Here is a 27,338-nt window from a genome sequence, read left to right as displayed (position 1 = left end):
CTGAAAATCATCCTATCTCCTATGAAGGCTCAGAAATTTATTATTATCTTGAGTATTGCCAATAACATATTCACATTTTCACATCCAGAAAATTGATACCTTGATGGGTTTTTATGAGATAAGACAGAAGACTAAATCTTTGTGATAATAAGACAAATCACAAGGCTACGTTTTTCAGAATTATCTTTTAACATGATGACACTTCAAATGTGCCATTTTACTCATTGTTTTATGCTTCTCAGTGCTATAGGATAAAGCAATTGAATTCTCTGAGTCTGTATTGATGTGGAAATCCTCCACGGTTGTCCCTAATTCAGGAAGACAACTTTTCTTTTTTTTTTTTTTTTTTTAAAGGGTCTCAAAAACACATTTTTTATTTTGATGAAGTTAACAGGAGAGATAACTTTTCTTGATGTCTTCCTCCCTATATCCTCAATAAAATGAGGGGCAGTGTTCCTAGAAACAGTTGATACCTTTTGTTTTTTTAGTTTTGGGGATTAGTTTTCCTTTTAGTAAATGGAAAATCTACCATATAAAACCAATACATTAGTTTGGTTTTAGTTGCCTTAAAAGTTGGGAAAATAGAGAAACAAATGGAAGCCAAATTTTCCTCCTTGTGCCTAATGGGAACATAAAATTGACGATTTCTGAAATATTAAAATATGTGGTAAAATTTTACCTATTTCTTTTAAAAGAAATAATGATACTAATAGTGTAAAATGACGATCAATTAAAATCATTTCAGTTTATGTTTGGAATTAATTATATGAATAGTTTGGTAACAATTAAAATTTATTAATGTTTGTTTAGACTGGAATTAAAATTTGTCTGCATATATTATTTGAAGATGAAAGACTTTATAGTATCCATGATTCTTAATGTTGCAAATAGAGAACACTTCCAGGAAAACAGTTTGGTAAGAACTAGAGAATGTGGACCTTGGAGTCATATGACTGAGCTTGAAGCCCAGGGCTGACATTGCTATCCAGGCAACTCCAGGCAAATTCCTTAGGCTGTCTTTCTCTTTTTGTAAATCAGGATACCAATACTGCCTACACAATAGGATTAAGATAATTCATACACTAACAAAGTACTTAGTACTTAACAAGAATTTAGCTTAGCTATTACTTGGCAATTGGGTGAATGGCATACTAACCTGGTATATATCTTAGGAGTTTTCTTTATTTTTTAATCCCCAGACATCTGTGCTGCCTTGGTGGGTGTCACACTTTATGGGGGCAAGACATGATTGCAAGAGGGACTTTACCTAACAATTGCAATCAGTGTAACCTGGCTTATTGTACCCTCAATGAATCCCCAACAATAAAAAAATATATATATATACTTGAAAGAGTGTAACATCTGGTTAGTTGAGGGTAGGCAGATAGAGTGGTTATAGACACCATTCCTTTTAAAGACTGTTTCTGGAACCCATCGCCCTTTGTCTCTTTGACTAACTAGTCTGTCTCCCCATTGATCACTGAATTAAATAAAATCCTTAACATGAGCTCATTTTAAATTGGTGTAAGACTAATAATTACATCCTACTTTAAAAATTACCTTTTAGCAACCACAATTAAAACTATAATTTATAAATTGATGCAAAGGAGAAGAAATTTTTAAAAAACCACACCCACTAAAAAGCAATCATGACCTTGTTTTTTCTTTCAAGTGTCAAAAAACATGTTACTTTATATTCTTGACTTACTCCAAGTTAAATGATGAGGTCATAACTGTTACCAGGAAAAATATAACAGCAGCTTTGCTTGTTTGTTTATCTGTTTAATTCAGTGCCCAGGAATGAATTAGGTCAAACATTCTCTGCAGATGTCCAGCAAATTAAAGATCAGCATTTCAACTTCTTTAATATGAATATGAAGCCATATGCAACCAGGTGTCACTCACACGCTTTTCTTTGAACGATATGCTGTGCATTTAGTTGGTGCCTTTATAGTTCACATGGATTTCTGGTTTCATGTCACAGACCATGGTCAAAAGCTGATTCAGTACACTTTCCACACACTTGTTGTAGCGTCCACTCAGTTCTTGTACCTTCCTTAGAGTTTCTTCTTCTATTTCATCTGAGAGATTACTCTGGGAACCCATTATCTACCAAAACAGAGCAGAATGCACGTTGCATTAAAATGTATTGTTTAATAAAACAAATTTGTCTAAGCTATTTATCAATGACCATTCTGTGGGGTATGACACACCATGTATTATTTTTTCAGATTTTTTTTTTTTTTTAGAGAACAGACAAGATTACCAATACTAAGAGGGGGAAGGATAAACTCTCCTAAAAAATGAAAGCTGGCCATAGCTGGACAACTTCATGTGTGGCCATATGGCACAAACTGAATACAAATTTACAATTATTATGGTATTTTCAGAAGTTCTTTTCCATCACATTTTTCATGTATTTATAATAGTTTCTATTCGGTTTCCATAGTTTCTCTATTGCTTAATTTCTGAATTGCAAATCTGAAAAGTAAAGTTGAGTGATACTATTAAACCTACTTTTGCTGGTTTTTAAAGAAAAAATAGCTGGTTTTCCTATTTCTTAAATATATGATCTGAACCAATTCTTTTTTTTTTTTTTTCCTGGAAGATATAGCCTTCCCTGTAAGATATTTTTACATGCACAAGTATATTTTTTTAGGGTAATAGATAAATTTAAATGAAAATTTAATGTAAATTGAATTACTTTCAAATTTGAGATATACTTGCTCCTTTAGTTACATTATAATTTTAACATAGCTTAATATATCTTCCTGATCACTGTTTAATGGGCGGTGATTTCCAGTATTTTCCATTATCTCCTTTTTCTTCTTAGCTTCTCTATCAAGTATTGATTTGACCAAAATACAATTTCATCAGAGGAGTTAACATAAAGAAATTTTATAATGAAACACTTTGAAAGTTTTCCTTACTGAAGTAAACAGTCAACTCTTCTTTGTAAACTCAACTTTCTTCTACATGACACTGTCATAGTAAGACAGCTGGTTTTTGTTTGTTTTTCTTTTTTGTGAATGTTTAGGAAAAGTATGCATTTAATTTAATCTAAGAGACTCCACTAACATTGACTTTTACTTCAAGGTTGTTTGACTGTTCTAAATTCTAGAATGTACATGATCTTACAGGGTCCTAAGCTTAAAATCAAATGTAATCTAGGCTATTAGGTTCATATTCTTTTCTGTTTACAGTCCAAGCAATAAGAGCTTCTCAGTTCAAAGAAAATAATTTTAAGAAGATAGGGCTTCTGAGACATCAAATAACTTTTATAAAATAACATTTTGATATGTGGAATATCAAATGTGAAGGAATATGTGGATAAAATTTCTCCTGCTAAGAAGCTTAAAAGTAGAAGAGAACTACTCTTCAAAATAATTCCACCAAGCTCAAACTTTTTACCTTTAAACTTAGAGCCTTCAGTGGGATTATACCAAACTCAAAAAGGGAAAATTTCCAGCAAGAACATGGCAAGGTGGGTACAGGATTGCTGGAGTTTCCAGTTCTCAAAGAGAAGCCAGAAATGTGTGTGTGTGTGTGTGGGGGGGGGGGTTGTTTGCTTGTTTTGTTTTTTGTTTGTTTGTTTTTTAAGTGTGAGATCTCTTAATTATTGGCAATTTACTCAAACTTTAAACAAATACTCTGTAGGGGGGAAAAGAAAAGAAAAATAAAATCTAAGAATCAGAGACAAGATGGCTGCCCAGAGATATCAGCTGCATAGAAATTTCAGCTGCCAAATCATCTCAGAAAGAAGGAAAAGTTTTAGATGAAAAAGAAAAACAAGCAAACAAATAAACACAGATTGGGTATAATTCTGAGAGATGAGAGTCTGGACCTCACAGAGATTCCGCGGAAAGAAGTTGTAGAGGAGAGCAAGAAGGAGGAAGGGACCATCAGCATCACTCCCTGAGAGGCTTGGAGTCCAGCCAAAAGGGTAGGTGAAGGGGTTTGTTTCTCCCTTCTTCATAACCTTGGCAGTCAGCAGGCTCCCAAACTGCTGGAGAGCCATTTTACCCTCATGGACCCGAAAGCTGCTCTGGCCAGCTTCTTGAGGATAAAGCACCAGGCTGCCAGCCCCCTTGGTATTATTCGGTATTATTTCCCATCACTGCAGACCCAAGCTGAGAAGGCAAGTGCCATATTCTCCAGCTACTGGGCACCTTAGTCCTCCCCAGGGGGTTTTAGCCCCTCAGTTTTCATCTCACTTATTCCCACAAAAACAATTCCTAAATCTAGGCCCAGACTATGAGAGCCATAGGGGCCACTGGGTTTCTGGTGGATCTGTGTGACCCCAGAGCCTGGACATTCTGGATGGACTACCTTCCAGAGAGAGGACCAGAGATGACTGGAGTGCTAGCTTTCCTCTATTCAGACTCATTTTCTCCCTTTTCCTTCCTCTGCCTACAGATGCCAAGAGAAATAATTGAGCCAGGGCTCATAGGAGCAGCTGCTACCTCTCTGTTGGTGCATCTCCCACACTGAGACTTCCACAGAGAGAGGGACTCACACCTTTTTTCCTAAAGACCTGCAATGAGGCCTTTAGGAACTAAGGCCTGCTTGGGCTATGATCTCTCGGCTCATTGGCCCTCCTATGCTACTTGCCCAACTGTTCCATCAGATCACGGCCCACCCTGAAGTAGAGGGACATTAAACCTACTTGAGTACCCTATTGGCAACCCCAGGGCAGTATGCTTCTCCCTGGCTAGTCAAGGACTGATTTTGAGGGGTCTACAGGCCAGATCCTGTGCTCCCAGGAGTCAACTAAAAAGAGTACAGTGTGGGCCCTAGCTGAAGGGCACTTGTGGAGTACTCCTCTTCTAACGGAAGGCTGTGTACTCAGCCCAGGAAAGATCCTGAGAGGGAGAGGAAGGCTCCTAGCCTATAGTCCCATTGCTGGGAAGCTCAGCTAGTTTCAGCTTTCTAGAAGATGCCACAACAATGATAGCTTCAACAAAAAATAGCCGGGCGTTGTGGCAGGCGCCTGTAGTCCCAGCTACTTGGAAGGCTGAGGCAAGAGAATTGCTTAAGCCCAAGAGTTTGAGGTTGCTGTGAGCTGTGACACTACAGCACTTTACTGAGGGTGACATATTTAAGACTCTGTCTCAAAAACAAAACAAAACAAAACAAAACAAAAAACCACTACAGGTGCTTCTTCCCTGCAAGTGCCCCCTACTGGCAGGGAGGTCATTTTATAACCCTTTACAGCATGTATTGATTCTATCATACCGAGTGTGGTGGATTCTTACTGATAAGCATCACCTAGTGTCTTAGAGATTAAATGGAGCAGGCCAATAAAATTCATACTGTTAAGAAGACCACGGGTGGCGCCTGTGGCTCAGTGAGTAGGGCGCCGGCCCCATATGCCTAAGGTGGTGGGTTCAAACCCAGCCCTGGCCAAACTGCAACAAAAAAATAGCTGGGCGTTGTGGCAGGTGCCTGTAGTCCCAGCTGCTCGGGAGGCTGAGGCAAGAGAATCGCGTAAGCCCAAGAGTTAGAGGTTGCTGTGAGCCGTGTGACGCCACGGCACTCTACCCGTGGGGTAGAGAGGTACAGTGAGACTCTGTCTCTACAAAAAAAAAAAAGGAAGACCACATGGCTGGGGAGAGAGAAAGGATCCCAAATACTTCTATCCTTCCTCATTAACAAGAGACAGGGAATCTGCCCATGCTCATAGCTCACCACTGCTTTGTCTACAAATAACTGGCAACTGAGAAAATAACCACACTAGGGATATCTATAGCCAAGGCATCCATTCTTAACCTAGACCACTATCAAATCACCCACAAGCAAAGTTTCTTACACAACATGTGCTACAGATACACCCTTATAAATGAGGGGAGAAAAAAATCTCCCATCAAGACAAGAAAATAAAAAATAAGAAGCAATAGCCACCCCATGTGGGAAAGAATCAGTGCAAGAATTCTGTAATTATGAAAAATCAGAGCAATAGGCTACCCCTGAAGAAGAATCCCAGCTCTCTAACACTGGATACTAACAAAAATAAAAACATCAAAATGATAGATAAAGAACTCCAAACATGGATTATGAAGAATTCAATGAAATCCAAGAGAAAATGGAAAGGCAACTCAAAGAAATCAGAAAAGCAATTTAGGAAATGAATGAAAAATTCTCTAAAGAGACCAACATATTAACAAAAACGCCAACCAGTCATGATGCCTCACATCCATAATCCCAGCACTCTGAAAAGGTATGATTGCTTGAGATCAGGATTTTGAGACCAGGTTGAGCAAAAGTGAGACCTTGTCTCTACTGAAAATAAAAAATTTAGCCAAACATTGTGGCACATACCTATAGTCCCAGTTACTTGGGAGGCCTGAACTCAGAAATGTGTGGTTATAGTGGGCTATGATGATGCTACTACTCTGTAGCTTGGGTGACAGACTGATACTCTGTCTCAAAAATGAACGAAGAGAACTTCTGGAAAAAAAAATTCATTTAAGGAAATACAAAACACAGTGGAAAGTTTTAAGAATTGACTAGACCAGGCAGAAGAATCTCAGAGCTTTAAGACAACCATTTCAAATTTACTCAGTAAAAGATAAAGAACAAAGAATTAAGAGGAATGAACAAAGCCCCCAAGAAATAAAGGGTATGACAAGTGGTTAAATGTTAAGAATCACAGGTATCCCTGAGAATGAAAAAGAAAACACACAAAGGCTAGAAAACCTACTGGAGGGAATAATTGAGAAAAACTTTCCTGATCTTGCTTGAGATTTATAAACATACAAGAAACTCAATGCATATCTGGGAGATTCATTGCAAAGAAGCATCAGACTGGCCAAAGCAAAAATGAAGGAGGAACTTCTGCAAGCTATGAGGTGAAAACATCAAGTACCTTACAAAGGAAAACCCATCAGACTTACTGCAGACTTCTCAATAGAGACCTAATAAGCCAAAAGGGATTGGAGCTGCATCTTTAAATTTCTTAAACAGAACAACCATCAACCCAAAATTTTTTACCTTGAAAAACTAATGTTCACATATGAAGGAGAAATAAAGACTTTAACAGACAAGCAAACACACAGGAAAATTTTCAAGACCATATCTGCCCTGCAAGAAATACTAAAGACTGCTTTATGCATGATTCAGCAAAATAGACATCAACCAATGGAAAACCAATCAAAAGCTAAGGCTCAGAGCTCATAGTACAATAGTACAAGAGGTAAAGCTAAGGCTCAGAGCTCAGAACAATAGTATAAGAGGTAAAACAAAGCAATAATGTATTACCCAATAGGATGAAGAGAACTGTGTCCCACACATCAATTCTATCGATCAATATGAATGGTCTGAATGCCCCACTCAAGAGACACAAGCTGGCTAAATAGATGACAAAATACAACTGAAGTATCTGCTGTCTCCAGGAAACAATCTTACCCACAAGGACTCAAACAGACCCAAGGTGAAGGGATGGAAAACAATATTGCATGCAAATGAAAATCAAATCAAAAGATAGAAGGTATAGCCATTCTCATATCAGATAAAGTTGACTTAAAATCAACAAAAGCAAAGATGGTCATTACATAATAGTAAAGGGAGCTGTTTAACAAGAAGATGTAACAATCCTAAATATTTATGTATCAAACAGGAGTGCTCAGATTGATAGAGAAAATTCTTCTAGATTTAAGCAAAATGATAGATAGCAGCACTGACATTGCTGGGAACTTCAGCACCCCACTGACAGAGCTAGACAGATTACCTAAGCAGAAAATGAATAAGGCAACACTGGACTTAAAAAGGACTCGAGAACAAATGGCCCTAACAGACATTTATAGAACATTTTACCCCAAAACTTCTGAGTATACATTCTTCTCATGAGCACATGGACCATTCTCCAAGACTGATCATCTCTTAGGCCACAAAACATTCTCAACAAATTCAAAAACTAGAAATCACACCAGATATTTTCTCAGACCACAGTGGAAATAAACTCGAAATTAACACTCAACTCTACACAAAGTCATGGAAATTAAACAACCTGCTGCTGAATGATTATTGGTCAAGAATGAAATTAATATGTCAATAAAAAGATTCCTCAACCTGAATGACAAAGGGGATACAAACTATCAAAATCTATGAGATTCAGCAAAAGCAATCTTACCGGGAAAAATGATAGCCTTACATGCCTACATCAAAAAGAAAGACATGTCACATGTTAACAATGTAATGACACATCTCAAATAACTAGGAAAGGAAGAGAAAACCAAACCCAAAGGAAAGGGAAGTAAAATAATAGCTAAGGCCAGAGCATAATTAAGAACTAAGCAAAGTGAAAAACTAAAAGCTAAAAAGCAATACAAAAGATCAATGAAACAAAAAGTTGGGTCTTTGAGAAGGTAAACAAAATTGACAGACTTCTTTCTATATTTACCAGGAATAGAAGAGAAAGAACCTAAATAAGCTCAATCAGAAATGAAAAAGAAGTTAAAACTGATTGATACAACAGAAATACAAAATATCATCTGTAAATACTATGAAAATCTATATGCACATAAACTCAGAAATATAGAGGAAATGGACAAATTTCTGGAAACACACAATCTCCCAAGACTCAATCAGGAAGTAATTCTGAGCAGACCAATAATGAGCATCAAGATTGAATCAGTAATTAAAAATCTCCCACCAAAGGGGCGGCGCCTGTGGCTCAGTCGGTGGGGTGCCGGCCCCATGTACCGAGGGTGGCGGGTTTGGGCCCAGCCCAGGCCAAACTGCAACCAAAAAATAGCCTGGCGTTGTGGCCGGGCCTGTAGTCCCAGCTACTCGGGAGGCTGAGGCAAGAGAATCACTTAAGCCCAGGAGTTGGAGGTTGCTGTGAGCTGTGTGAGGCCACAGCACTCTACCGAGGGCCATAAAGTGAGACTCTGTCTCTACAAAAAAAAAAAAAAAAAAAAAAAAATCTCCCACCAAAAAAAATCCCTGGACTAGATGGATTCCTATGTGATGGATTCCCATCACAGCTGAATTTTCCAGACTTATAAAGATGAGATGGTATCATAGTGCAGAAATTATTCCATCAGTCAAGAAGAAAGGAATTCTCCCCAACTCATTCTATGAACCCAGTAGTACTTGGTACCAAAGCCAGGAAAGGGCATAACAGAAAAGGAAAACTATAGATCATTATCCTTTATGAATAAAAATGCAAAAATTCTCAATAAAATATTAGCAAATCGAATTCAATAGCCCATTAAAAACATAATCCACCTAGACCAAGTGGGTATCATCCTAGGGAAGCAAAGATAGTTCAACATATGTAAACTGATAAATTGCCACATAAACAAAAGGGAAAACAAAGGTTTGGTAGATGTAGATAAAGCAATCAGAAAAATTCAGGACCTTTTAAGATTAAAGGCCTTTGGTAAACAAGGCATGTAAAGAAGATACCTGAACGTTATAAAAGCCATTAATGACAAGCCCACAGCCAATATCACATGGAAAGGGGAAAAGTTGAAAGCATTCGTACTAAGAACTGGAGCAAGACATGAATGCCTACTACCACCACTTTTATTCACCATAGTGCTAGAGGTCCTGACCAGAGCAATTAAGAGAGAGAAAGAAATAAAATATATTCAAACTGGGAAAGATGTCAAACTATTGCTTTTTGCTGATATGATCATAAATCTAGAAAACTAGAAAGACTCCACCAAGACATTCCTAGAATTGATAAATTCAGCAAAGTCTCAGGGAAAACATTAATATACACAGATCAGCAACATTCCTATAAACCAACAACAGTCAATCTGACAGTCAAATAAAAGAATCAATAGCATTCACAATAGCTACCATGAAAATAAAATATCTAGGAATATACTTAACCAAGGAGGTGAACTAATTTCTACAAAGAGAACTATGAAACACTGGAGAAAGAAACAGCAGATGACGACAAACAAATTAAAGAATACGCCATGCTCATGGAATAGTAGAATCAACATTGTTAAAATGTCCATACTACTCAAAGTGATTTACAGATTCAATATAATCTATCAAAATACCTACATCGTATTTCACATATCTAGAAAAAAGATCCTTTTATGCTTATTTGGAATCAGAAAAGAACCCAAATAGCCAAAGCAATCCAAGCAAAGAGAACAAATCTGGAGGCATTACGTTACCAGACTTCCAACAACATTACAAAGTTATAGTAACTCAAACAGCATGGTATTGGCACAAAAATAGAGACATAGACCAATGGAACAAAACAGAGAACCCAGATATAAAACCATTCACATGCAGCCAACTGATCTTTGACAAAACTGACAGCACTGTACACTGGGGAATTTATTCAATAAATAGTGCTGAGTAAATTGGATAGCCACATGCAGAGAAATAAAACAGGATCCCTAACTCTCACCACTCACAAAAACTAACTCAATGTGGATAAAAGATTTAAATGTAAGGCATGAAACCATAAGAAATCTAGAGAACAATGCAGGAAAAACTCTTCTAGTTACTGACCTAACCAAAGAATTATTACTAAGACCTTAATTGCGATTATAACAACAACAATAAATAAATAGAATTTGATTAAATTAAAACATTTCTTCATAGCTAAGGAAATAATCAACAGAGCAAATAGAAAACCTATAGCATGGGAAGAAATATTACCAAGCTATACATTCAATAAAGGGCAGAATCTACAAAGAACTCAAGTAAATCAGCAAGAAAAAAGTGGGCAAAAGATATGAATAGAAGTTTTCTAAAGAAGATAGACAAACGGGGAATAAACATATGACAGAATGTTTAACATCACTAATCATTAGAGAACTGCAAATTAAAACCACAGTGATATATCACCTTCTGCCCTGGAGAAGGGCTTTTTTAAAAAAGGTCCATAAACAGTAGATGAGGATGTGGATGCAGAGAGAAAGGAATGCTTATACACTGTTGGTAGGACTGCAAATTAGTATAACGTCTATTGAAAACTGTATGGAGATTCCCCAAAGTAGACTTACCATTTGATCCAGCTGTCCTCCCTACTGGGTATTTATTTACCCAAAGGAAAAGACATTTTATACAAAGATACCTGTACTCAAATGTTTATTACAGCACAATTCACAATTGCAAAGATGTGAAGTCAACTCAAGTGCATATCAATTAATGAGTGGGATTAACAAAATGTGATATATATATATATATATATCCATCTCCATGGTGTGGATTTCATGGTGTGTGTGTGTATATATATATTTTTTTCATCCTTTTTATGGCTGAGTAATATTCCATGGTGTGTGTGTATACATATATATATTAGTAGAATATTCTGTGTGTATGTATACATAGATGTATATATGTATACACACATATAAACACACACACATGCATATACTACTAATATACATATGTCCACACACACACACCATGGAATACTACTCAGCCTTAAAAAGGAAGAATACATATACACACACACACACACACCATAGAATGTATAGTAGTATTGCATGGTGTGTGTGTACATATTTATATATATAATTTAGATAGTGTTCCAAACATTCAGGTAACTGACTTCTGCCAAAATGAGCAATAGAACACAGGCAAGAAGTTCTCTATAAAATATGCATTGAGCATCGACTATGTGCCAGACAGTGTTTGGGGCACTCATAATACATTAGTGATCAAGATTCATGGTCTCTTTAACCTTTACTTGTATTAACAACAGATTTAATTTTTCACTGTAGTCCAGATTTTTTTAGTCATGTAATATCTTCTTCAGTAGAAGTTGTTATTTAGAACAGCAATGATAAACTAGGAATAAATAAATCTTTGATAAAATAATATTTGTTGATGTAAAAGCCAAATTGGGATACCCATTTCTGTTTGATAAGTCAGGGAATTAGAAAAAAAGAATGTATAAAAGCCAGAGCTAAAAAAGTGACAGAAAAAGTAACAGCAAGGTACAACACCCACAGCAGGCAGGAAACTGGTTTCTTGGGTCTCTTCCCAGACCTCCTCATTGCCCTGGGTTAATGAGGATGAGATTTAACTGAAATGGCAATATGCCTGACATATGGAGGTCATGCCAAGGAAAGATCTGTGCTAATGGTTTTACAATATGCTTGAAGTAGTCCAGGCTTAAACATGCTGACCTTTCTATGTGAGCTTTTGATCAACTAGCTGTAAAATTGGCTTGGAGCTCTAATTATGAGAGTGATGAAGAGTTTTAATTACTTTATTATTTTCCAAAGCAGAGAACAAATATCCTGAACCAGATACACATCTGATAAGATTCTTCTGGAGAAGAAATATTTGAAGAGATGGAACTCAACCACTTTCTGAAATTATGATCAGTTTTGTTATTACTTAAAAATAGAAATAACTATCCTACCAGAAATAGCCTATATAGGATAATCAAAACTAGTTAGTGTTAAAGAGGATTATTTTCTCAGGTTCTAATATGTTATTACAGGATTCGATAGGAAAAGTAAAGGCAAAGAAGAGATGTCAGTTAAACTACTTATTGCGTACTTATTATAGGGCAGATATTTTTCTAATATCTAAGTAAATGAAAGAGAACAAAACAAGTAAACTGCTTTTTGGGGGTGCTTACTGTCCAAAAGAAAAGAATAGGAAATAAGCAAAAAGGAAAAAAAGAGTAAATATAAAATATAGCAGACAGTGATAAGTGCCATGAAGAAAAAGAGTGTACCATAATAAAATATGACTTTCCTTTATTTCTGAGAGACATAATTTTGGATCAGGTGATTAGGAAGAGGTCTAACAATTGAACTGTGATCAAAGAAAGATAAGTATCTAAAAATAAAAGAATTGTAAGGAGTGAGAGTGGTATATGCAAAGGCCCTGTGGCAGTGGCATGTTCTCTCTGAGGAAGAACAGAAGACCACTATGGCTTGACTAGTGAACACAGATCTTAGAGAGGTAGAATGGGATTAGAAACATAGCCAAGTGCCAATCATGGAGGGCTGTATAGACATAGGACTTTGGATTTCTTTTATTCAAATATCGGTAATAAGAATTTATTTTTGCTGAGTGGTTCACTTTATTTTAGAGAGGCCTTTTTATCTGAAGAAAGAGCCCCCTGGAAAAGTTCTTCTTACCACAGGGTCCAATTTATCTGATCCTACATGAATGCTTCACCTATTCCCACTAAAATGAAAAGTTGGGAATAAAAAGGATTGTAATTTATTTGCAATGCCAGGCTTCTGCACATGCAGAGGTTTATTCAGATTTTTACTGAGGTGAAAATACCACATAAACTTTGGTTATGACACATGGAGTTAGTACTTTTTATCCTTTAGTCCACATCATAACATGGATAGGAAGATGTCAGCTCTGAAAATTTCGTTCCTTTATTTTTACGGTAAGCTATAGATTTTTTTTTAAATGCCAGTATAGGAAAAAGCATTTCTTTATATATAAAGGAAATACTTATTGAATGAGCCAGCCAGTTGCACAGGGAATCATAAGAAAATACTAAAAGGTTTTTCAGCAATTTAATTTTTTGTAAATCTTGGATCCACTATGGGAAAATCTGGCCTAACAAACTCTTTCCATATCTTAGCATTCAGCACTTTTTACTGATTCTACCAGTGAATGTTGGTAGACAAAAAGATAAAAGGTGCTTTCTTTGAAGCAGTATTAAAAATAGTTATTATTAGGTCAGTTTAGTCCAACTACTCTGTATAACTTTGGAAAAATTAGTCTGAACGTTAGAGTATTTATTTTAAAATAGGAATAATAGTACCCGTTTGATGAGATTTTAAAATGTAAACCAGATTCATGGGTCAATAATCTGTGGTAGGAACGATACTCTAACCAATCCCTCAATTTGCATCTTTGAGAATGATTTTTAATAGACGTTTTATATACATAATAACTACTGATTGACTCTTTGCATGGCAAGTTAAAAATGCCCTTTCTTTTAAGTGAAAAATGTGAAATCAGTAGTTCTGCTATGTTTAAGATTTGGTGTGATGTTTGGCCCTGCTAGAATTGTATCTGCTCAATCGAAGCATGCATTTCCCTCCTGATAGTCTGAGTTATACCTTGTGAATATTAAATCTTATAATCTATTCTGCATAAAAATCAGTGCTGACTTTATTGCTCACCTTAGCTTGTTTCAGTCGAAATTCCTTGTCTTTCTGCATTCTGTACTGGTCGATTTCTGCCATGGCTTCCTCCTTAGCTTGCTTTAATCGCTTCCCTTTCCCTGAAAATTAACAGTGGTATAAAAGGAATGATCATTCTCCTTGGCCTACAAAGAACCATAAACTTAATTTTTTTTTAAAAAAGGGGTGAATTTATTATTCTTTTTTTTGATGATTTTTTTTCTAGAATGGCAAACTTTATATATATATATATATATAAACATATATATATAGAAAAAGTTTCTCACTTTTTCCATTGAATTCTTTAGGACATGGAAATGACAAATTTCTTTCACACTTACATGTTTAAATAAAATATCTGCCCATTTACTCACAGCAGTAATGTCAGAGAACAGATTTTAGCTGTCACTTACTTGAAAAGACATTATTTGGTCAGATTTTCTGTCTTGAGTTGCTGCCAGGAATCCTTCAGTTCACCCCAACTGGATCCTATTTAACACTGGCAGATCTCCAAAATTGCTGCAAACATGCAACTCAGACTCTATCAAACTGACTTACAATTTTTTTAAACACTTTATTAGGATTTTTTCATACCATTTGTTGACTCTAGAATGTTTGATTAAGCCCCACAACACATCAAAGTAGATTTTTTTTTTTTTTTGCAGTAGCTTTCTCTGAGAGGGACTTGAAAGTGGCTGTAAAACCAATTTTTTTTAATGGTTAGGAGATTTAGTTAAGTAGCCCCTTTTCTTTTATTAAGAGCAAAGGTGTAAGCCTTAAGCTAGCAGACAACATAAATGAGAGTTTTAGACAAATACAATGCTGTGGTAATCATTAGCTAAGCACATGAGCTTTTTGACATGCAGAATAAGTTTGGGGGTCTAGGCTAATATTAATTGTGCTATGCCCCCACTGTCTACCACCTTGGGGGTTAGGTACTAATGCTTCGTGATCATTAAAACTTTAAAGAAACTCTGAACTATATTAAAATTCTTTTTTCCTCTGAAATCTGTTGTCTTTCGATTTCAGTAAAATGCCTTCACTCTGGACACTTAAGGTAGTTTCTTTTCTTTGATAATGTCTCTTAAGTTTTTGCTTATAATTTTTGTCAGCTATTTGTTATATGGTGTAGACTTTGAACTAATTGTGCTCTCGTTAAATAGCATAAAAGAAAATCTTTATTTTATTATTTATTTATTTATTTATTTTTTGTAGTTTTTGGCTGGAGCTGGGTTTGAACCTGCATATGGGGCAAATGGAGCTGGGTTTGAACCTGCATGTGGGGCATATGGAGCTGGGTTTGAACCTGCATATGGGGCATATGGGGCATATGGAGCTGGGTTTGAACTTGCATATAGGGCATATGAACCTCCCGCATATGGGGCCAGCCCCCTACTTCTTTGAGCCACAGGTGCTGCGCTATATTTTATTATATTATTTTTTTTGAGACAGAGTCTTACTTATGTCACTCTTGGTAGAGTCATAGCTCACAGCAACCTCAAACTCTTGGGCTTAAGAGATTCCCTTGCCTCAGCCTCCCAGGTAGCTGGGACTATAGGCTCCCACCACAACACCCAGCTATTTTTTTGTTGCACTTGTCATTGTTATTTAGCAGGCCCGGGCTGGATTCAAACCCGCCACCCTCGGTGCATGTGGCTGGAGCCACAACCACTGTGCTACTGGCGGTGCATTAAGAAAATCTTAATACAAACTTTCATCTGTCCATTTACCATATAATTACATACTTTTGCAGCATTTGAGTATAGAATATTTCAAAATTTCTCTCCCTTTTAGGTATGAGTTGCTTCCCTCATCACTGTACATATACAGATTAAAGATAGATTCACTAGAGTACAGGTAGACATATGTCTCTTTTAATGTCTGTCACCCCAGAAAGGAACTGGCTAGACCTCATTCAGGACAGGTATTGAAATCCTCTTTTACACTCTTTAAAATCCAAGGTCTAGTGAAAACTAAATGCTCCTCTGATGCTTGAGCCTTAAAACAGCGTTGTTTACCTTTTCCTTAATTAATTTTCATTACCATTTTGTTTATACTTATTTCTTCGTTCTCTATAATTCTGACCAATTTGTGGCGACGAAACACACAGAGATTCTCTGTGAACAGAACAAATAGATGACAAGGTGGGGAAAGCTATTCCTTCCTTCCTAGCCACTTTATTATCACTACTTATCATTCACATTGGGATAAAAATAGAGAATGTTAATGTATTGAACTTTTTTTTTTAGTAATAATGGGTTGTAGGATGCATAATTATTTTATAAAATAAATCACATGCATCATTACTCTCCATCTTAATTGCATACTATGTAAAAATATTAGTTTTAAAGTTAGGACTCTGCAGCATATTAAAAAATAATAATAGGCAAAGCTCTGGGTGCCCTACCCCTGAGCGGAATCCGGCACTCCACTAAGAGGCTGTATATTAGCTCCATCACACGGTGACAGGCTCAGAGTGTGTCTGTGATTCCCTTGTCATGGCACCAGTCACCTGCTGGTTCTCATTCAATTAAATGGGAGAGCCACAGGGAAATCGCTGCTGGCGCAGCAATTTTCTGGATAGACTCAGCAGCTGCCACTGTGTGAGAGCCTGCATATGCTACACCTGATTTAATCCAGTGGAAGAAACTGGAGCCTAAAGCCTCCTGTTCTGTTAGAGGTGAAGCAAAATCCATGCGTCAAATCCACTCATGTTAACCTCCAGCTTCCTCCTCTCTCTGTGGGAGAATATTGCCAAATTTAAAAATTATACCTATTTCTTCTTCTTAAGCATAAGACATGGCTGCTAGGAACTAAAAGGGAGAAAGAAAGGACATTTGGTTTGATTTTCAGGTGATTTGTGAGGAAAGAATTAAAAAATTGGAGGCAAGTTGAACTCTGTGTAAGAGACAGAGGGTAGTGCTCAAAAATGGAAAATTCCTGGCTTCCTAGTTAGGCTGGGCTAAGTGAACTGAGTGTCCCAAGATGCAGTAAGTTCTGGAGATACAGATAAACCTATTCATTGCTTGAATCCCTCAATTTGTTTTAGATTTTTTTTTTTTTTGACAGAGAAGACATGATTTTGTTTATCATGTCAGAAGGGAATCAGAATGACTCACCAGGACCCACTCTAATAAAACATTAGAGGCTTTGCAACTCTGAGCAAGTTACTTAGACTTTCTGTTTGAGAAGCTAAGTCCATGACATAATAATACTTATGTATTCCAACAGAGTGTAACATAACACTAAGTATGATTTGCAAGGATTTCTTTGAATAGTGTGATGGGAATAGATTGTAGAAGTAAGGAAAAAATAGAATCATCAGTTTGAAATGTATCGCAATAGTTCAGACACATATTAATGATTTTTGGAAATAGTAAAGTAGCACAAAATTGGCAAGAACAAGTTATATATATTTTGAAGGGGGAGTTTATAGATAAGTATGAGAGACAGAGCTGAGTCAAGGATGATGCCAACATTTGATTCTGGGGCTGGAGTCCAGAATGCAGTGTAGTTGAGATAGTGAGATGTCTATTAACCATCCAGTGGTGATACTGAGAAAGCTGATATTTCTATGGAATTTAGAAATCAGGGAAGCAACTCGGGCTGGAAATGTCAAGTTTGCAAATCATCAGCATGGAGCCATGAGGTTAAATGAGATCACCTAGGAAGTATCTGCAGTTATGGAGAACAGATCTGAACTGGGGCCCTGACTTTCAAGATTGAAAAGATGACAGGAAGACAACCATGGGAGTCGAGTCCCCAAGTCAAATGAGGAAAGAGTTTCAAAGATGAAAGAGATTTAGTTGTGAATGAGACAGTCAATTCATATCAAGTTTGGCAACACTGGTGACCTTGGCAAGAGGATCTGTGGTGGAATTCAAGTGAAATGGAATGAAAGGAACATCGATATCAATAGGCAATTTCTTAGAGAAATTTTCCACCAACAAAGAAGGACAGAGATAAAGGCTCAAGTTGGTCAAATGTTTGATAATGAGGGTGCTCTAAGTTTAATTGTGTTCCCCTAAGGGAAATGTGGGAGTCCTAATTCCTGGTGCCTATGAATGTGATCTTGTTTGGAAATAGGTCTTTGTAGGTATAACCAAGTTGAGGTCATACTTAAGATGGGCTCTAACTCCAATGCCTGGTGTCCTTATAAGGAGAGAGAGATCTGCATACAGAGACATAGAGTCAGAGCGCTCATGTAGGGAAGAAGGCCAGACAGCTATGGAAGGCGAGACCAGAGTGATGCAGCTACAGGAGTGCCAAGGATGGCTGGCAACCACCAGCAACTAGGAAAGAGGCATGGGGTGTTTCTCCTCAGTGCCTCTAGAAGGACTCAACCCTGCTGGCACCTTGTGTTTGGACTTCTGCCTTCCAGAACTGTGAGATAACAAATCTCCATTCAAAGCCACCCAGCCTCATGGTAATCTGTCACAGCATTCATAGGAAACGAATACGGAGGATCAGTGGGGAGCACAGAATAACTGTTAGCTGAGCACTGGAGCCAAATAGCTTAGTATGATGGAAAGAGTAGGTATCTAAATGAATGTGCCATCTGACCAAAATATGTCTAAACAGCACAGAGAACACCTTTATTTGCTATAAAGACAGATTTCTATCTGTCACTAATAACAATTTTTGTCCTGCTCTATCATTCAGAAAAAAAAAGCAGCAATGTTCTTTTACTTTGGGGTGTTAATATTATGATAAAACCAACCCAATTCAAAGAATGATTTTATTTTTTTATTAGCTATTCCAAATACGTGAAGAAAAATAAGACACCTACAAAGCTTCTCTTCCTCTAATTTATTTCCCATGAGGCCTCCACTCCTTGTGCATTTTCTTTGGTTTTTCTTTTACTTATATTTTCCTTATTAAAAATAAAATAAGTAGTTTGGTCTAGGTCCTGGGCTGAACATAACCAAAGGCTATTAATAAATGAACATGTTCCATAGTTACTATTTTAGTATTACCTACTCGAAATGAAAGTCCAATATACTTATAAACACCCTGTTAGTCTGTGGACTAGAAAGGAAGAGGAAGTATTTACAGGCCTACAAAACATGCAAGACAGGACCATGAAATTCTAATACAGCAACTGTTATTTTCTTAGTTTATTAGAAGTCATGTCTTTATGAACCAAACATCCACTTGCCTAGTGAAGAATTTATTAAACCAAGGTGCTTGTTTAAATAATTCAGAATATATGCATATTTGGAAACACATAGGTGATTTGCTGATTTAAAAAAATATATATCTATATATAATATATATATAGGTGGCTGGCATCCTATTAACTCTCAAAAACTAATCTGTATTACCATTGTATCTGATGTATTATTTAGAAAGCAGAAATATTTTCTGAAGTATTTATTTTGCACCGAAGTATAGTTCAACAAAAAAATCTTCATATAGTACCATGCTTAAGGTATTATCAGTACTTTACTATTTTGCTGTTTAAAAAAATTTTTTTTATTATTTATGTATTCATTTATTGTAGAGACTGAGTCTCACTATATCGCCCAGGCTGGTCTTGAACTCCTGGTCTCCGACTAGCCTCTTGCCTTGGCCTCCTTGCTCTTCTTTTCAACAAAATGTGTTTCATTAGGTTTGGAGATAATAGTAGTAGCTAACATTTGTTGAGCACCTGCTGTGTACCAAGTAGTGTTTTAAGTCTTTCCTAAGTGTCAGCTCAGTTAATTATAACAATGAATCTATGAGGTAGGTATTATTAGTATGTCCATTTTGAGGCCAAGGAAACAGGCATGGTGAGGTTAGAAGATAACCTGCCCAAGGTTACACAGCTCATGAGAAGTAGAAGCTGGGTTTGCACCCAGACAGAGCAGCTCCAAGGAGTGAGCACTGATCACACTGTCTTGGTATAAAACTAGAGAAACATGTCCTCACTTTCATTTTGATTGCTTGTAGCTTTTAGGACATCTTTCCACATACATACTTGTTTAGTTTTAGTTTTTCTCATCTCCAAACTTGAAGATTTACCTTTTTTTAAAACCATTATCTTTCAATCTATATCCTGAATGTACTTTGTAAATTTTAGTTAAGCATAAGACATTTTCTGCAACTTCTAAAGTCAAAGAATTCTTTATTTGTGGGTGAGGTTATGATATGTTTTCAGAAATGATTTAGGAATATGGGTTCTTTATGGGGTGCTCAGTTGCAGACACTTGAGCATCTCGGAAGAGCAGTGTTAATAAGTGTTTTACCTTTGTTATAGGTGTAAATGAAATAAATAGTGCTCTTAAAAAAAGGTCATAGATAAAAGTTGAAATGTTATGTATTTCACAGAAACACCATCTCTGTTTTTCTTGTTGATGATGGTACCTTGAATTCCTAATCTAATTCTGATTAAAAGTTTAATTCAATTCCCCAAACCTGGGACTCCAGGACTCCAATGCGTCTTATTGAAAATGTGGTTCACGCCTGTAATCCTGGCACTTTGGGAAGCTGAAGTGGGAGGATCACATGAGGTCAGGAGTTGGAGACTCCCCTGAGCAACGAAGTGAGACCCTATCTCTATAAATATTGACGTTAGCTGAAGGTAGTGGCATGCATCTGTCATTCCAGCTACTGAGGCTGGGGGTTGGAGGGAGTTGCTAGAGCCCAGGAGCATGAGGTTGCAGCTGTAATGACACCACTGTATACAGCGTGTTCTCTCTCTCCCTCTCACTCTCTTTTGCTCATACACATGCGCGCGCGCGCGCGCACACACACACACACACACACACAAAGTAACTTGTCTTGGGCCAACATAATCACTTTTATGTTTTGATGAACAAAGAATTTGTTAAGCGAAAATTGCTAACTACAAGTAAGATAATTCAAAGTAGTGCAAACCTACTGTTGTTTCATCTGAATTCAACCAAATAGTAAAGCTGTTTTGCACCTAAAAGCATGTGGGAGCTTTAATAAATGTAATTTAATTTGTGATCATAGAAAAGAAGGAAGTATCTGAGCATTTCTAATCATCTGAGCAGAAGCTGTTCAGGTCTCTCCCATTACAGGAAAGTTAGATGAAGAACTTACGGCGGGCGTTTGAAGGAATGAAACTAGATTGTTCTGTTCTAGTCTGTTCTTCTATTGTCATAGGACTGATTGTACAAATACATATAACACATATTTAAGATACAAATAACTCTAGTTTATATTTTGCTTTACCATCTTACATATATTTTTCTGTTTCTTAAAACATGTTGGTCCTATACATGTAAAATAGGCAAATTCAGAGATGCTAAGTAACTTGTAGAGAATGACAGATTTTCCACTCAAGCTGATGCTTTTTTTGCTCTGCTAGCTGACATCCTGATTTTCAAGCCTATGCACAATTCTGTCCATACTTCCCTCAAATGTTGTTTCTCTGTCTAGAGCACAGAGCCCTGTGCATTCCCTTTCCACAGACCTAATGGCCTTTGGGAGAGTTCCTGTGTTATCAGGTCCATAATCCCTTATCTGTTTCCCTCAAGGCAAAACATTTATGCCACACACTGTATTATGTAGCAACTTCTCTGGGATCTGAGGCAGTCCTCCTTAATGGAATATATTAATATTTTTACAGCATAATATATAAAAATTCTGCTACCTTATTAATCTTGTATTTTTCTAAAATGATTAACATGTAAATTGCTGTTCTCTCTCCTCTCTCTTTCTCTCGCACATCCCTTTTTTCTTTGTTCCTCTTTATCCCTATCTTAAAAAAATACATATATATTTTTTTTTAATAGTCCTGCTCTAACACTCGATGTTCAGATTTCTGAGAGACTTTCAAATAAATGGATTTTACGAAAGAGAAAGTGATCACAGACTTTCTACAGTGGCGTTCAGTATTGTGACGTCATGGTCATCATTCTGACTCTATTCTGCCTTAATATGTCAGATTTTCAAATTGATCATTTTATGGAAAATTATATGGGTTTATTAAAATGATGACTATCCATTCCTTCTATGTCATTATTCCTCTCCCTTTTTTTTAATGGTCATTTATGCATATCACTCTGGGGTGGCCTTTAAGGAAGAGTCTAGGTCTACATCACTGTACATCGAAGTGGCTTGGAACTAGTAGGCAGCCAATAAATACTTGCTGATCTAAATACATTAATGAAATAAAAACTCTTGAAGCGTGAGGGAAGGCATAACAAACCAAGTATATCAGGTAGGTATGTTTCTATTTTGCCATTGAATGTCTGAGTAGGTAGGGTGCTGTTGTAAGTATAAACCTCTGTCTGCTGATAGCTATGTAGGAAAATAGTTTCTATCCAGTAAAGACTGTCCTCAAAGCCTGCGCTTTCTGAGGCAAAGAGGAAAGATATATTCTCTATAAACCAGAGTACAACGGTTATTTGTTGAAAGTCAAAATATTTTCCAGAATATTTCTAAAGCCTGAAGCCTGAGTATTTATTATTACTGGATGAGTAGTCTACTTGAATATTCATGGAGAAAGACATGGTAAATAAACTAAGTGAAAAGTGTACATGTATTATAAGTTATTAGGAAAAAAATGAACAAGATACAGTGTGCATTTTTAAACACTGATTTCTGAGAAAAGATTTCCCAAGAACAGTACATTAACTATAGGAAAGGAAAAGAAGTTTGGCTTTTATCTTTATTATCAAATTTTAAACTAGATTGTCCTTCGTATGATAGCTTCCAGTTTTAAACAAGTTGTATGATTGGCAATACTTTTCTTTGTAATGACTTAAAAAAAAAAAAAGGAGTAATAGTTGGTAAAAAAAATATTTGAATTGTACAATAGTATAGATTATATATGTGCTCATTAATATATTTTTTTCATATTAAGAAAACAAAGGCAATGTAATTATCACGTCTTAAAATCATCTGGTCATCTGTTATGGAAGTTTTAAACATCGTTAAAGAAATGTGAATAAAAAATACGGGAGTTTTTTCCACATTGTTTGAATCTCAGGTCCCAGGCTGCTTTGTCTTCTGTAAAATTATTCTGCATTCGTACTGTCTTGTAATCATTTGTACAATTTTTTGTAGAAAAAGAAATTAAGAAATAGGTAAAATTTGTCTTCACTGCGTTTCTCCTTCCTTTCCTCTTCTGTGATCTCCACAAAGACTTTTCCTTTTTGTTGTTGACGCCCACACTGCTGAGTGTTCAGGAAATCAACTTATCCTTTTTTTTTTTTTTTATTTAAAAATTTTTTTTTTTTGTAGAGACAGAGTCTCACTTTACCGCCTTCAGTAGAGTGCCATGATGTCACAGGACTCACAGCAACCTCTAGCTCTTGCGCTTCTGTGATTCTCCTGCCTCAGCCTCCCGAGCAGCTGGGACTACAGGCGCCCGCCACAATGCCCGGCTATTTTTTGGTTGCAGTTCAGCCGGGGCCGGGTTTGAACCCGTCACCCTCGGTATATGGGGCTGGCGCCCTACTTATCTTAAGAAAGGGAAATGATTTCACCTATGGTTGAAAACTCCAGTGGACTTTCTACTATAGTATTTGTATCATTCCTGATTTCTTTTCTTGCTTTGTAATGCACTTTTCCTTTATCTCATTCAGGACATTTGAATAAGCTTGTGTCACTACCTACTTTAATCATGTCACTAAGCTCATTCAAAGAGTTAGGTTAGCTCCATTTTTCTTTTCATTAACCATCTTCTTTCCTATTTTATTTTTTTCTTCTTTTTTTTTATTAAATCATAGCTGTGATTTAAATCGTATCACATTGATACGATCATGGGGCATCATTCACTAGCTTTACAGACCATTTACCAAGTTTCACATATACCCTTGTAAGAGGCACCCCTGGTGTAATCCCACCAATCCCCTTCCCTCTACCCCCCTCCCCCCTCCCTCCCCTCCCTTTCCCCCTTCCCCCTATTCTTAGGTTGTAACTGGGTTATAGCTTTCATGTGAAAACCCTAAATTAGTTTCATAGTAGGGCTGAGTACATTGGGTACTTTTTCTTCCATTCTTGAGATACTTTACTAAGAAGAATATGTTCCAGCTCCATTTTTAAGATATGGCCCCTATCTTGCCAGACTTTGAATCTAATTGCAGAGACAGGACACACAATTATGAAGAAGGTAAATGGTACTAAAAATTGTTGTAGATTAAATTACAAGGTGATATGCAAGGAGACAGTGGAAAAAACATAGGTCTTGGTCTAGGACAACTGAGACATGTTAGTTTTTCAATTAGGAAAATAATGCAAATTTCGAATAGTGTAGTCATTGAGATCGTGGCTTGCAAAATTAGATCTCATTCAAATCATGGCTCTATCAGTTACTCTCCCTATGACTTTGGACAAGTTACATGATTTCTGTAAGCATCACCTTTCCCCTTTGCAATAAAGTTGGTGAGGAGTAAATAAAATAAGCATTGAGCATGGTGCCTGGCAAAATGTCTGTTTTATTTTTTAAAAGCAACCTTTGGAAATCATAGATTCTCAGTGTCTACATATATAAAACAGGAACACCATTAATATCTTATTTATTTGGCTGCTGTGAATATCAAAAAGAATAGAAAGGGGGTTGAAGTTAACTGACACTGTCTTATGTAGTTATATAGAAACATGATTAAATAAAAATTTGAGTCCTAGCCACTTAGGAGACTGAGATGGGAAGATCATTTGAGTTTAGGAATTTGAGTTCCGCCTGAGCAATGTAATGAGACCCTATCTCTAAAACAATAAACAAAATACAATAAAAATAGAAAGAGTGAAAAAATAAGAATAAAATAGAAGTGTTTTTAAATATTGTAAATGAAAAGCTAACCGAGAGAGATAAGAACAATTTATTAACTCTTATTCCAATTTCGTAGAAATGGACACTGATGCTTACACAAGGTAAGTAGTTTGCTCAAGTTTACTCATAACTAGATTCAATATGAAATTGTCGTTCTCTTAATTCTTTTACAATATGGAGAAAACTAAGTTGTGGAGCATGAAGGTTGCAGAACCAAGGTTTAAGCTTACATCTCCATAACCTTCATGCCCATGATCTTTTCACCTAGTACATGGCCTCTCCACAGCATCTGAATCATCCCCACTGTGGTGATGGGGAACATATGGCAGGGGAATTTCAACGAACAGGCCAAAGTTCCACAGGGAGAATAGCAAACCAGGGTAGTAAACCAGAGTTTGAGCCAAGGTCTGCCCAACGCAAAAGTCCATGCTCATCCTACTGCCTCATTTAGTTTGTGACAACCCCCACACAGGTGACACTTACTCTTCTTGGCTTCTTCTAGCTTATCCTTGGCCCTTTTTTCAGCCTGAAGAAGCTGTTGGATCCCCTGCGACTGGCTGGTCATGGCAGCTGGCTCCGAGAAAGTAAGTACCTTCTGTGAAATCTGGGATGTGATGTGTTGTTCCTTTATCCTTTTAGAGATAGCTGCCTAACTTGGCTGTTGTGTCAACAGTGAGTTCCAAGCACAGCTGTTGGCTTCAAACTGGTCTGACTGGGGAAGGTAGCTGGGCCCCAAGGGGAGAGCAAGGTGGAATCCAGAAAAACAAGTTGAGCCAATATGAAGATGTTAAAAATTTGCCCTGTCTACCAACTTTAGCTTTTCTACAAGAAATAGAGTTTTGAGTTTGTTTATTAAATCAGATATGTTTTAGGATATTATTTTCCCTCGTCTTCCAGGAAATATTGACATGTGTATTGAACATTTCTTTCAAGTTAGAAGATCTTTCTTTGTTCTTTGTGTAGTACTAGTTTCAGGGATTTTTGTTTGTTCCTAGTGATTCAGTTCTCTACGTGGGGAGTTTATCCACCTTTTGCTAGAAAGGAAATTTTCTGGCTTTGTACAAAAGAAAAAAACTAGGGTTCTATTCTTTTTTTACTCCCCCCCCAAGCATCAGGTAACAGGAGTGAAATGATTTCTTTTGGGCATTGTGCTGTTTTTTCGTAATGCTGTATGTCAAACTTCCAGGAAGATTTTGGTTTGGTAACTAGTATAAATTAAAGAGTAATTACACCAGCATAGTAGAAGTAGTAGTAATACAGAGATATACTATAAATTGTAATCGTAGGTTTGTAGATTTAATTAAAATAATTTAAACATGCATTTTATATTACCCAGTCTGTGCTGAGTATTGTGCTAAGATAGTGCAATAAAATTCATGGGACTTGATTTGATTAGATTCAGTAAGTGATTGGATAATGAGAATGTTGGTCACAGTGAAGAGTCATAAAATATCACTTTTATGTATCTAACATTTTTTCTTAAATGAAAAGCTGTTTTTTGATTTAGAGTGAAGGCTTTTTTTCCCCCGAAAGGATCTTCAGATTGAAGTTTCACATATTAACTGCTTTCATAGTCTACAACTCTACACATGCCACATTCAGTGGCTTTAAATAGATGTCTACATTCAAAGACAATTGTAAAAAAACTGAGACTGAAATATTTTAAGGTTTTAATGATTATTTTCCCTTAATTTTTTTCAAATTATCTCATCCACACATACCTACATTATTACATTGTGTGTGTACCACATCTAGCAAACTTTCCAAAAGAAAAAGCTTTTTTTTTTTTTCTTTTTGGCACAGGCTCAATTTTCTTTCTTTTTTGAGTCAATTTAGTCAGCTTACAAAATACTTTTTTTTTTTTTGCATAATTACAATAAATACTTCACTGATATAAACAGATTTGTGAAGAAGCACAGCTCCTGCCTGATCCCTGTGGACAAAAAGATGCCAGGTGGACTATCAGGAAGTTCATCCTCAGCGGGGGAAAAGGCTTGGAGCCTAACTTGAAGTAGCAATTAGGATAAATTTTATCCTCTGTGATCCTCAAAAAATTACTCTGTTGGTGAAAAGGAAGGACAGAAAAATCCACCCAGAAGCAAAGAAGGATGGTAAAAAAGACTATCATCTCATCCTGGGCTGTGGTTGGGGAAAAAAAAGAGTACCCACAGGCCCACACTTGTGTGGTTTGAAGTTGTATTACCAACAGTTCTATAGAGATAAAACCAGACTGGATACAAGCTTTTGATCTAAATTGCAAAACAAATGATAAGGAAAAGTTGAGGAGAGGTAGTCAGTATAGCGGTGGACAAAGGCAAAAGCCTGGCTGGGGAATTTGAACTTAATTATATACGTAAAGGATTATTAAGTAAATGGCCTACTTTCTATATGCGTTATTCTCTTTTTATTTATCAAAGCTGATTGCTGATATGCTTTTTTTTCACTTCCAAAGTCAAACATTTTAACGGTAATAATACTTTAAAAAATGTTATCTGCTTATAAAGAAGATTTTTAGTTTTTTCTTT

The 27,338-nt window shown here is 36.5% G+C and overlaps 1 protein-coding gene across 1 annotated transcript; it reads right to left on the bottom strand.

Annotated features, from left to right (window-relative positions):
- Window positions 1-1,770: 1,770 nt before the first annotated feature.
- On the bottom strand, window positions 1,771-25,423 carry ATP6V1G3 (ATPase H+ transporting V1 subunit G3). The gene is made up of 3 exons (XM_053607861.1): window positions 25,297-25,423; window positions 14,088-14,188; window positions 1,771-2,109 (listed from the first exon to the last, which is right to left on the bottom strand). Exons 1-3 carry the CDS (start codon window positions 25,376-25,378, stop codon window positions 1,936-1,938), a joined length of 357 nt encoding a protein of 118 aa, XP_053463836.1. The 5' UTR covers window positions 25,379-25,423; the 3' UTR covers window positions 1,771-1,935.
- Window positions 25,424-27,338: the final 1,915 nt, after the last annotated feature.

This window comes from Nycticebus coucang, chromosome 10 (assembly GCF_027406575.1).
Source record: "Nycticebus coucang isolate mNycCou1 chromosome 10, mNycCou1.pri, whole genome shotgun sequence".
In the NCBI taxonomy this organism is placed as follows: Eukaryota; Metazoa; Chordata; class Mammalia; order Primates; family Lorisidae; genus Nycticebus; species Nycticebus coucang.
This window is presented reverse-complemented; position numbering and strand designations above follow the sequence as displayed.